General features: G+C 41.9%; 1 protein-coding gene across 3 annotated transcripts in view; it reads left to right on the top strand.

Annotated features, from left to right (window-relative positions):
* Positions 1-12,677, top strand: part of tcf12 (transcription factor 12) — a 163,713-nt gene that overhangs the window by 86,142 nt on the left and 64,894 nt on the right. For all 3 annotated transcript variants that reach the window (XM_072671773.1, XM_072671772.1, XM_072671774.1), the window contains exon 6: positions 5,047-5,108. In XM_072671773.1, coding sequence (XP_072527874.1) covers positions 5,047-5,108 — 62 coding nt within the window. The remainder of the gene's footprint in view (positions 1-5,046; positions 5,109-12,677) is intronic.

The raw sequence follows: 12,677 nt of genomic DNA on the forward strand, positions 1-12,677 counted from the left end.
TGGTGCCAATAGGTTTATGTTAATATGCTCTTTAACCTTTAAAATCTCGTCATCTTGTGAAGGTCCTTTAGATGTTTTAAAAGGTTTGTCAGACTCACATCTCTGTAACAAACATGGTTCTTTATTGAGCCAACAGTGGTTTATGAAGATGTTTTAAAATGGTAAAGAATATTTACATGTTCTGAAGGTTTTTCTGGCCTTCAGAAAGTTTCTCAAACATTTCAATATTTTTATGGAGGCAGACATGGCTCTTGAAAAAACTGGCAACAGTCATTTACATGTTGAAGTGAAGACTCTGTGGACATGTACAGTGTTCTTCACACTCACACCTCTGTTCCAAATAGAGCTGGGCAAAATGACGATATTTAGCAATATAGCAATAAGCTTTTCTAATCATATGTAGAAGACTGTTAGTGCTTAAGAAACACTGATCAGCTGCAGGTTTCATTACTAACAGTATAATTAGACTGGTTTAATTAGACAAAGAGCAGCAGATGTTGAGTAGAAATCACTGTATTCAGTACAGGAGAGGATCGGAATAGTAGTTTAGTAGTAATGGTAGTTTAAGGATTGGTCGCTACTGATGGTTTTAGTCTGTGATTTACATGTACTGTGATAAATATCGTGATATCGTATTTTTACCATATCGCCCAGCCCTAATTCTGTGATTCTTTAAGAAGGAAAGAAACCTTGAAGAACCTTAAAACAGGTAAAAATGTACATCATGAGGTTCTTTAGACCTGTAAAAGTTCCTTCACACATCTAAAGGTATCAGCTGTCATCTGCCTCTATAAGGTGCTTCAAAGGGTTCTTTGAACAGTGCCAGAAAAGAACCACTTTTGACTCTATAAAGAACCACATTAAAGGTCTGAAGAACCTTCACAGGGTGCAAATGTTCTTCAACACATTAAAGGTTCTTCACACTCTCACACCTCTACTACAGTCGTGTTTTTTATGTTTATGAAACCAAACATGGATCTTCTCTGGCATCACTCAAAGAACCCTTTTGAAGCTCCTTTATTTATTTATTTATTTATTTTTATTACTTTTAGATGGTGTCCAATAAAACGTCTTGGAAAACTGAAATCTGAGGTTCTTATACAGAACTACGGCAGCTATTGTCTGCCTGTTATTGGAGGATTATTGAGGTGTCTGTACAGACAGGCATGCTCAGACCCTGCTCATGCCACCACTATCATTTTTGTTTATGCCCTCACACATCAGTGTGTGTGTGTCTGTGTGTGTGCCGTGAGAGTAGTAACCCCTGGGAGGTGCAGTTGTTAGCGCTGGGTGACCATGCATGCTGGCGCGCTAAACAGTTAAACGCGTGTTTACCGTCCGGCGTCCTGAGGGACGGAGCGCCGCTGATCGAGTTAAAGTCCCCTGACGTGTTACAACGCATGGCTGCCTTATGCTACAGAGAATAGTAGAGGCTGGAGGAGCGCTCTCTCTCTCTCTCTCTCTCTCTCTCTCTCTGTGTGTGTGTGTGTTCCGTGGGCAGGGACAGACAGCGGATGTTTTTTATGAGCCCTGCTCCACTCAGGGTTTGAAACAACAACACGGCCTTATAAATTATTCAGCTCGGACAGAGAGTGTGTAACAAAACACATGCTGCAGATGAATATTTCAATGCTGGACATAAGTGCGGATGCAGAGTGTGTGTGTGTGTGTAGGTGTGTGTGTGTATGGTTAAATTAAGACCTTTAGTTGCTTAAACACTGTAGGGTTGAGTTGTATTAGTTAGTTGTGGGCTGTAAGAGGGTCTGAGGGTGAAATGATGAAGATATCTTATTTATTTATATATTTATTTATTTATTTATTTATTTTGGATACTGCCAGTTATCCCACCTGTTTGTAGCTTTTAGCACCAAGAGTGTTAGTGAGGTCAGAATGTTCTCACCTCATCCCCAACTCCCCAACTCATCCCAAAAGTATTGGATGGAGTTCCTCTCTACATCATTCCAGAGAATACACTTCCACTGGCCCACAGCTCAATGTTTGGGGGGCTTTAGACCCCTCTAGCCTGGCACACCTGGCATTAGGCAGCATGGTGCCAATAGGTTTATGCTAATCTGCTCCAGAGAGACCTATTCTATTGACAAGACATGTTAATGTCAATGCATGTGTTGTTTCTCATGGACAGTAGTGGTCAGTTATGCTCCAGTAATGTGCAGATCTTTCAAAAATAATGCTTAAGTACAGTAAAGATCTGCAGTCACTTAATTACCCCCCCCCCCCCCCCTTTTTCACTTCACTTCATCTAAGTGGTACAGCTCAGAAAAGCCAGGCCTTGCTGAGTAGCAGTGCAGGAAGTGAGGAAGAGGCTTTGTTTGTGAAGACAGATGTTTTGGTTTTGCGCGATGGCTGAGGGGCTCAACCTTCCCATGCAGGAGAGCTAACCCAGAAACGCTGCGTTACATCAAATGAGCGCTGTCGACACCGCAAGGGAAGCAGTTTCAGTTAAACCACGCTACCTGATTACCACTGAGCCTCTGGAGACGCACCGCCACCTCCCAGCCAACATTCTCTCTTACACACACTTACACACACACACACACAGTTTTACACACACACACAGTTTTACACACACACACATGTGGTGGAACACACCTGAGCCCAGCACAGCCAAAACCAGCTCCCACTCCGCCCCCAAACCTGTTTGTGTGTGTGTGTGTATGTGTGTTTATATTGAAGTGTGTGTGTGTGTGTATGTGTGTGTGTGTGTCAGGACGCAAGAGGACCGAATCTCTTTGCCATGCATGTTTTTTCTTTCTTAACTTACAAAAATATTTACCTTTTCCCCCGAGTAAACAAAATTTAGCTCCAACACCGTGTTTGCTTGGCTAATGTTTGAGAGTCTGACAGGTGTAATGTACGACGCTGCTGTAGTTGTTTATCATTTTTTTGCATTGGAAGTCTCTTGTTTAGGGGGGATGTTTTTTTGTGCAGAGGGTAAAACTGCTGAGGTTAGATCTGGTGGAGTGTATGATTCATGTGGGCTGTGAGCTTTGCAGTTTTTATTCCTGTAGTTTTCTCTTTTCTTAGTTCCTCAACTGCTGGGTAGCTCTGTCTGTCCCACAGAGAGACTCTGACACTGATGGAAGTTTTGCGTATGGTGAAGAAGCTGATGGGTCTGAGGGATGGGCGATGTATTATGTAGTTAGTAGGGATGCATGGATACCACTATGTGCCGATGCTGAGTACCAATAGCAACCCTATCGAACCTAACTAATTGATAGGGCTTATAACACACTAAGGTGTATTACTCAGTAACTACAGGGACTTCTGTACAAACTGGTGGAGCTTTTCTCTGCTAACAGAAGTTTATACTAACACTTTCGGCCCGCTGGTGGGCCCTGGGCTTTTTATGTTCAAGAGTGCAAAGCACAGCTGATGCTTTCGAAAGTTGACCAATAAAAGATGAAAAGTGGAAATCTGAGGTTGTTATACAGAGGCAGCCATTGTCAGCCTGTTATTGGAGGTTTATTGAGGTGACTGTGCACTGTAATGGTTGTGTTGCATCTGGTGAAGAAGCTGATGTGTGGTCGGCGATATGTAGGTACGGCACGGATCTGTCACTACCTGCCAATTCTGAGTACCGTTACGTGCCGTTCTGCTTTTTATACATTTATACATATTATACTTATATTATAAACATATGATATTATATAATATGTATAAATATTTATATTTATACATATTATACATTTTTCCATAGCATAGTAAGAGGGTCTGAGGGTGAAATTTACATTTACAATTATGGCATTTAGCTGACCCTCTTATCCAAAGCGACTTCCAGGCTACTCATATTACAGAGGTGGGTCAGTGTAGTGTTAGGAGTCTTGCCCAAGGACTCTTATTGGTGTAGCGCAGCATAGTCACCCAGACCGGGAATCGAACCCCGGTCTCCCACATGGTGTGGTAACTCAGTGGCAGTGTAGTGGTGTTATCTGTTGCGCCACACCTAACTCATACAAGTGAAATGATGATGATATCGTATGTATGTATGTATGTATGTATGTATGTATGTATGTATGTATGTATGTATGTATGTATTTATTTATTTATTTATTTATTTCGGATACTGCCAGTTAACCTACCCGTTCGTAGCTCCCCCTAGCACTAGCAATGCTTCTGACACTAGGAGGGTAGAGACTTGACACACGTCTCTCTGAAACATGTGAAGCTGCCACCGATGTGGAGGAAAGCACCGGGTCCCCAGATGCCTGTGCTGGCCAGCATCGCTAAAGAGTGATGAGGGTGATGAGAGAGCGGCCAGTTAATGTGCATTATACATTTTTCTAAATAAAAATAGATTTAATTATTATTGAAATTAATTTAAATATTAATTCAATTAAATATTTATTCATTTAGATTTATTTTTCTTGGTCTGTCAAAAATAAAATACGATACACTTGAAAGGGAGCGCTTAATGCTTGAACTTTGCATACTAATGGTTTCCGAGCCTTTAAATGAAAATAAAGTTGAGAGTTGTACAGTGTAGAAACAAGTGCAGGTAAGGTGGTAAGCTTGAATTAGACACTTTAAAAGAAGTGAAGTGCTTTGGACATTAAGTATTTTTAAATTGTATTGTATTTTATTTTATTTTATTTTATATAAACCCACATACATGCATCTAATGCATAAAATGCCAAAATCACCATCTATGACCAAGCCTACTTGACCTTGAGGCATCCTAACAACAGTGGATACCCCTGTGTCCCCCAGTGTCAAAAAAACCATAGTCATCCTAGTACTTGGATCAGATGATGATCAGCACATATTTAACCAGGAGTGTCCAAATTTTTGATATGTATAGTGTCTGTGATTGGTGGATTCAGTCATCGAAGAGGGGCAAGAGTAAGCCTGTGTGTTTCAAAGCTGTGCCCTCAGAAGATGACCTCTCTGTTTGGTCAGCTGTGTGTTTATATGCCTCCTTCATACGGACTCGAATGATAAACCCCTACAAAACACTGCTGATATCTGCAGCCTGCACTGTAGCCTGTTAGTGTTCGAGTCTAATGTGTTCTCTCTATTTCTCTACAGGCAAGTCTGAGAGAGCTCCGTTCTCTGCTTATGGGAGAGAACCAGGTGTTTCTGGCTGCCAGGTAAAAACCACTGCTTCTCCATTCTCATTTTTTTTTCACATGGCTTTCACTATCGATGGGTATTAATAGTCGAGACATGTACTGATAACTGCCACGATTTACAGAAATAAAGCACGCCTAGCCTTTCAGAGATCGCACAGTATTACGTTTACCCAACATCACTGGAAATGGAAACAGGAGGCTCGCAGAACTGCATATTGATAGATGTGTCTGTTAATATCAGGCCCTGTTTGTAAGAAGAGAATGTGAATCATGTGTTGAGTTAATTAAGAAGGTACTTTATAAATAATGTTTTTTCTTTTTCCTTTTCAATAAATCAATAAACCTTTATTTAATCTTGTGAATACATTGAAGAAAACCTTCATTTATGATGTAGCCGAGCGATGATTACCAAACAAGAGGTTGATTTAAACAGATAAACCAACATTAAAAACAGAATTAATTATGATACATTTTAAGTAATTATAAATAAATAATAGTAATAATAAGTATCATGTAAAACTGTCAACTAGGATAAGTGAAATATAATCAAAATAATAAATTTAATAAAAAATTAATTTGTATTGTAAAAAAAATATTATTATTATTATTATTATTATTATTCACAAAAGTAAAATAATAATAAATGCCTAAACTTACAGTATACATACAAAAGTATCTTTTAAGGACTGAGTTCAGCTATTTTAGGGTGTACCCATTACTGACACAGGCATTTTATTTGCATATGCCATAGTAAAGCATTGGCAGTAAAACAGGGCACTCTGGAGCAGCCACACATGATGCCCAGTAGATAGATGGGTAAAAAGGCCCTGGCTGTGGAGCAGTGGATCTGACTTCTCCAGAGTGCTGAGCTGCAGCAAACACCTCTTGGATATGTCTGAGTGGTATTTCTGGATCTAGAACTAATCATCTATTATCAGTATCTCACTTAACTAATGCTCTCATGGCCGAATGCCATCAAATGCCCACAGCAGTGTTCTACAATCTAATGCAAGGCCTTAGCAGACGAGTAGAGACTGTTGCTGCAGCAAAGGGAAAAGACAATATTATTACCCTAATATTGTTTTCAAAAGCAGCTCTGGAGGAGCAGGTGTCTACAAACTTTTGGACATAGTGTAAATCTAAACCAGGTTAGGACCTTCATCATGTGAGTATGTGATTATTGAGGCGTGTATGACTGTTTATGGTCATATCCGTATATAAACGGAGCTGTAGGCATGGATAAGTTGACCACAGCGCCCACCTGCTGATACACTGTCTCTCAGGCTGGCTGGAGGAGGGTGTCTGAGTGGTCCCCCCCCCAGCAGGCCTGCAGTGGGCTGGAGCTGAGGAGAGTCAGTGATTACAGGGTGTGTAAATAGGGCTGAGAGAGAGAGCTGCAGTGGACAGGGAGTGAGAACACGACTTTCAGCACCTCCATTAATGCAGGGTCACTGAGCCTGGCCGAACACATACATACACACACACACACACACACACACACACACAGATGTTCCAAACAAAGGCAGGATTGTGAAAGAACGGCACTCTCTCATTTTCTCTCTCTCTCTCTCTCTCTCTCTCTCTCTCTCTCTCTCTCTACCTCTTTCTCTTGCTCTCTCTCTTTCTTGCACTCTGACTCTTGCATGCTTGCTCTCTCTCTCTCTCTTTCTCTCTCTCTCTCTCACTCTTTTTCTTTCTGACGTCAGGCTGCACTTTCAGGCTCCCGCTCTCTCTCTTCTGCTGTTTACAGCGAGTTATTCTTCCCTCATCACCTCTTTTCTGCCTCTTGTTCTACAGCTTTATTCCCACTGTGCCGCAAAACCTCAGCAGAACATGGCTTCCCTCAGCCTGGCCTCGCTCTTTCACTGCTTCCACTGTCGCATGTTAGCTTGCTTTCTAGTCTAAGCCATAGCCAGCAGGCAGAGTGGCCTTAAAGTAACATTAAAGAGACCACATCTGTTAAAGAGCCCCCGGTGTTGTCCTCACTGAGATCCACTCATTTGTGTGGTTTTACGCACCAGAACCAGTAATGGTCCAGTTTTACATGATCATTTAAAGCCTCTGTTTATCCCTTCTAATTAACCAGCCTTTTCTTACCGCTCCTTTAAAACCACAGTGTCGTCGCTGTCACGCAAAAACCTTGTACACACACACACATTTGCCTACACACTACAGATTTCATGACATCCCAGTCTAAACCCATAGACATTAATATGGAGTAGGTCTGGAGCTCTGCTGCAGTTATTGAGTCAGTTGGAGGCTTTTCTGCACTCTGCTCTGAGCTCAGCACTCGGCCCTGACCCCGCTCTGTAACTTTACGTGGTCTGACAGACACTCAGTGGACACTGAGCTGCTCTCTGTGAGCTGTTCCTCCTAAACTCTTCCACTGTTCCATAATAACACCACTCACAGCTGATGGAGGAAGATCTAGGAGGGAAGGTCTAAATTTCACCAGCTGACTTGCTGTAGTTGTTGTTGTCTGTATGTCCTATTACATACAGAACCACACTGGAGTTCAGTGAGCTCTTTGGTTGGTGGTTGGTTGGTGTGGTGCAACAGATTGCACCACTACCTGCCAGTAAGCTACCACATCATGTGGGAGACCAGGGTTCGATTCTTGGTCTGGGCAACTATGCTGTGCTACACCGATGAGAGTCCTTGGGCAAGACTTAGTAAGACTAACACTACATTACACCTCTGTAGTATGAGTAACCTTATAAGTCGCCCTGGAGAAGAGCGTCTGCTAAATACCTAAGCTAAACCTAAGCTAAGCTCTTTAGAACCTCCCTTTCTTTCACTGATGTGTGGAAGAAAGGCAGACTGCAGGGCTAGGGGCTGGATTTTATATGCTTGTGCCCATGGAACTAAATTAAACGACTGAATTCAGTAATGTAGAGGTGTGTCCCAATACTTTTGTCCATGTAGTGTGTGTGTGTGTGTGTGTGTGTGTGTATATATATATAGAGTAGTAGTATAGGGTACACACAGTATACCAGTAATATCTGACATTTTTGGACTTGTGGGGACCTAAAATGTTTAAATGTTAAATGATGTTTACTTTTTGTTACAAAAACAGATATTAATTGAAAATTATTTGACATTATTTGCTTCTCGTTACCAAGGTTAGGGTTGGGTGTAGTGTTAATTAGCTAAAGTAATGCTGGTCAATGAAAGTCTGCACAGACTTATATATGTGTATGTATATATAAATGTATATTGCATGTGAATACATCATCTTCAAGAAACAAACAAGCAAGATACTGGAGAAAGAAAGAAAATGCCATATTTAATGTGCCATTATGTCAAAATAAGCTATTGTTATAAGGTTATAATGACATATTGCTGTATTATCCTGACAGTGTCTATATGTAAATGTTCTGATTGGCTTCTCTGCACTCTTTTTCGAAAGCAACCCAGGCTGAAGCACAGTGACCTCGTGGCTCTGCAGGCTCTTAAATGTTTGTGTTCCAGCAAACTAACTAACGGCTAACTCTGTGTACTTAAACATAAGGTCAGCTCAGTCCTCAGTCCTAATGACCCTCACCTAACCTCCATTCAGTCACTGTGCTAGTCACACGGCCAACTTCACACTCCGACAAACACACACGGGCGCTTCTAAGCTCTGCCTGTGCAAGCATGCGGTTACATGCGAGTGAATGGTGCTAGTCAGAGCGAGTGAAAACACTGCAGGCTCTCCAGAGCGCTTGCTTCATTCATAAAAGAGCTTTTTGAAAGGGAATGCCAGTTCAGACATTTTTGGTGTGGGAACTGGGGAATTTATGCTGGCCTGCAGCTGCACACATCAGAGCCTGGCACACACTCAGTTTGTCTAGTCGCTGAAGAAAAACAGGAAGGCCTAAAAAGCCGTTTTTTCCCTGAGAGAATGTGGGAAGAATGCAGGCTGCGGGGCCGCTGTATTACTGTTAGAAAAGCCTGCCAGTTAATACCACCAAGGCAGGGCGTTTGCCCCGCGCACAGAAACCAGCCGGGATCAGGTGCTGGGCTTGTAAAGGCCAATGTAAGGCCGGTTCACACCAAAAGCAGTTCTGAAGTGGTTTAGGGATCTCTCTGCAGATAAACTATATGGACAAAAGTAATGGGACACCTGCCTATTCATTGTTTCTACCAAAATCAAAGATGTTAAAAAATATATCCTGCTTTTGTTGAAGTAATTGTCTACTATCCAAGGAAGTAAGCTTTCTACTAGATTTTGGATGAGCATTGCAGTGAGTATTTGATTGCATTCAGCATTAACAGCATTAGTGAGGTCAGGATGTTGGATGATCACCACCCCACCTCACCCCCAACTCCTCAGCCTATCCCAAAGGTGTTGAATGGAGCACCACCATCATATCCCTCTAGCCCACGCCTGGCATCAGACATGGTGTCAATGGGTTCATGGTTACCTACACCAGAGTCGTATTCTATTGACCGTACTTCTCTATGGGGACTAGACAAGCTGTGTGTATGTGTATGTGTGTGTCAGAAATAGAATGCACTGAATGCATTCATTAGAAGAGGTGTCCACAAACTTTTGGACATAGTGTATGTCTTTATCCATGTCAAATATTGACTATTCAATCAATTTGACTGTGTTTCTAACATAGGCCTGAACAGCAAACTGCCATGAATCCCACAAAGTCAACATAGTTATGTCACGTATCTCCAGTTTTATGATATGGACCAATAGAAATGCTCCTAAGATACTTGGAATTAAATATTTTTACACTACTTCCATTGAAAGTAAAGGTTTTGATCTAACAGCGAAAATGGACATGATATATATATATACTGTCAAAGGTTCAGCTCCTCTGTGATGGTAGCCTCTCCCTCCTGCTCTAGCTCATACAGTTTGTGGATTCTTGTTACAGTGAAGGCTCTAAAGGAAACCTGGAGCTCCACTTTGCTGCTGCTTTTGTTAGTTTGCTGCTTTAGTTTGTTGATTTATCCACATAAACCTGCGAGTGCTGTCCAGAGTAGTCTAGTCGCTGAAGGTGCCATTCGTTATCACAGTTGTAGAAAAGCCTGAACAGCGCAATGTCTCCCAAAAGTGAAGCCACCACAGATCTAGTGCCTCTGCCGGCTGGTTGCAGTATGACGTGTAGCTTCGCCCATCCCCATATGTTTCAATGACTTGCTTCCATTTTCCATCTCATTTCCTCCTCTAAACGGTCTTTTCATCTCCAGAGTCCAATTCCAGCAGTTTTTCCTGTGCTAATATTGGCCCATTTAGAAGGCAGGGTTACACTTAGGAATGACGTGATTGACAACAGTGCCCTTTCTGTTCATTACATGGAGTAGCTGAGTCGTAGTCGAGCTGTCAGGCTCGTGTGGTGTTGTGCTGTTGGTCGCATTAACAGACACTCTTCAAAGTTCTTTGCAAAGTTTGTTTGTTATAAAGCATAAAATGATCGGTCTCAGCCAGCACTCTCGCCAAATTAATTCTGGAACCACGGTGGTCATGTTTTCTAGTTATTGGTACAAGGGTCACACTAGGAAACAATAATAGTAACAATAATAGTGTTAAAAACACGGTTAATAATAATTAAACAATTATTACATACAGTGAGTCCAAGAAGTATTTGATCCCTTGCTGATTTTCTTCGTTGGCCCACTAATAAAGACATGATCATTCTATACTTTTAATGGTAGATGTATTCTTACATGGAGAGACAGAATATTAAAAAGAAAATCCAGAAAATAAATCTAAGGAATATATATTAATTGATTTGTATTTCATGGAGTGAAATAAGTATTTGATCCCTTAGTATTCATTAGCAGTTCTGGCTTTTACAGACCAGTTAGACACTCCCAATCAACTTGTTACCTGACCTGAAGCCACCTGTTCTCACTAATCACTTGTGTGAAAAACACCTGTCCACAGAATCAGACAGATCACACAGATTTCAAGTCTCCAACATGGGTAAAACCAAAGAGCTGTCACAGGACCTCAGAGTCAGAATTGTTGACCTTCACAAAGCTGGAATGGGCTACAAAAAGATTAGTAAGGTGTTGGATGTGAAAGTAACAACTATTGGTGCAATTATCAGAAAGTTTAAAGAGTATAACATGACAATCAACAGACCTCGGCCCGGTGCTCCAAAGAAGATTTCGCCTCGTGGGGTGGCAATGATGCTGAGAACAGTCAGAAATCGTCCTGCAACCACTCGGCAGGAGTTAGCAAATGACCTGAAGGCAGCTGGGACCACAGTTTGCAAGGAAACAATTGGCAACACTTTGCGCAACAATGGATTCACATCCTGCAGTGCCCGAAAGGTACCCCTGCTGAAGAGAGCACATGTGGAGGCGCGCCTCAAGTATGCCAATGATCATTTGAAAGATGAACCAAGTTATTGGGAGAAGGTTTTGTGGTCAGACGAGACCAAAATTGAACTTTTTGGCCTCAACTCCACCCGCCATGTGTGGAGGAAGAAAAATGCTGCCTATGACCCCAAGAACACTGTGCCCACCGTCAAGCATGGAGGTGGAAGCATAATGTTTTGGGGGTGTTTCTCTGCCAAGGGTACAGGGCTACTTCACCGCATCACTGGGAAGATGGATGGAGCCATGTACCGCACAATCCTGAGGGACAACCTCCTCCCCTCTGCCAGGGATCTGAAAATGGGCCGTGGTTGGGTCTTCCAACATGATAACGACCCTAAACATACAGCAAAGGCAACAAAGGATTGGCTCAAGAAAAATCACATTAAGGTCATGGAGTGGCCCAGCCAGTCGCCAGACCTCAATCCGATCGAAAATCTATGGAGGGAGCTGAAGGTCAGAGTTGCCAAGCGACAGCCCACCAACCTTCATGATTCAGAGAGGATCTGCAAAGAAGAGTGGGCCAAAATTCCCCCTGGTGTGTGTGCTAAACTTGTGGTTAACTACAACAAACGTCTCACCGCTGTGCTTGCAAACAAAGGCTTTGCCACTAAGTATTGAGTGTGTTTGGCAAGAGGGATCAAATACTTATTTTCCTCATTGAAATACAAATTAATTAAAATATATTCTTTAAAATTATATTCTGGATTTTTGTCTTGATATTCTGTCTCTCCATGTTAGAATATATCTACCATTAAAAGTGCAGAAGGATAGTGTCTTTATTAGTGGGCAAACAAAGAAAATCAGCAAGGGATCAAATACTTCTTGGACTCACTGTACAAATATCACAAATTCTGATCTCATGTAGAGAGCTTATTCAAAGTAGGTCAGAAGCAGTGTGAGCTGGACCTATGGTCATCTTCTGCTCGAGTTTGGTTGTTTGAGTAAGCTAAATAAGTATTTGGACGATAAGTAATTAGACAGATAAATGGATACATAGATGGATGGATTAATTAATGACTTCATGGATGGGTGGAGGGGCTGTGTAGATACATGATGCAGATGAGATTCTTAATATCCAGTGAGGTTAAATATTATTGTGATATTTGTTTGGAAATGACTCAAAAGCAGCAGAAATCAATCAAATGTTTGACAAAGATGGAAATCGGTTGCAGGATCCCCCCCCCCCCCCCCCCCCAAATCTGAACGGGGTGTTGTTTATGAGTTGTGTCACATTGGCACAGCCAGTGTGCTTCACACAGCACG

This window comes from Salminus brasiliensis, chromosome 25 (genome assembly GCF_030463535.1).
Source record: "Salminus brasiliensis chromosome 25, fSalBra1.hap2, whole genome shotgun sequence".
NCBI classification, from domain to species: Eukaryota; Metazoa; Chordata; class Actinopteri; order Characiformes; family Bryconidae; genus Salminus; species Salminus brasiliensis.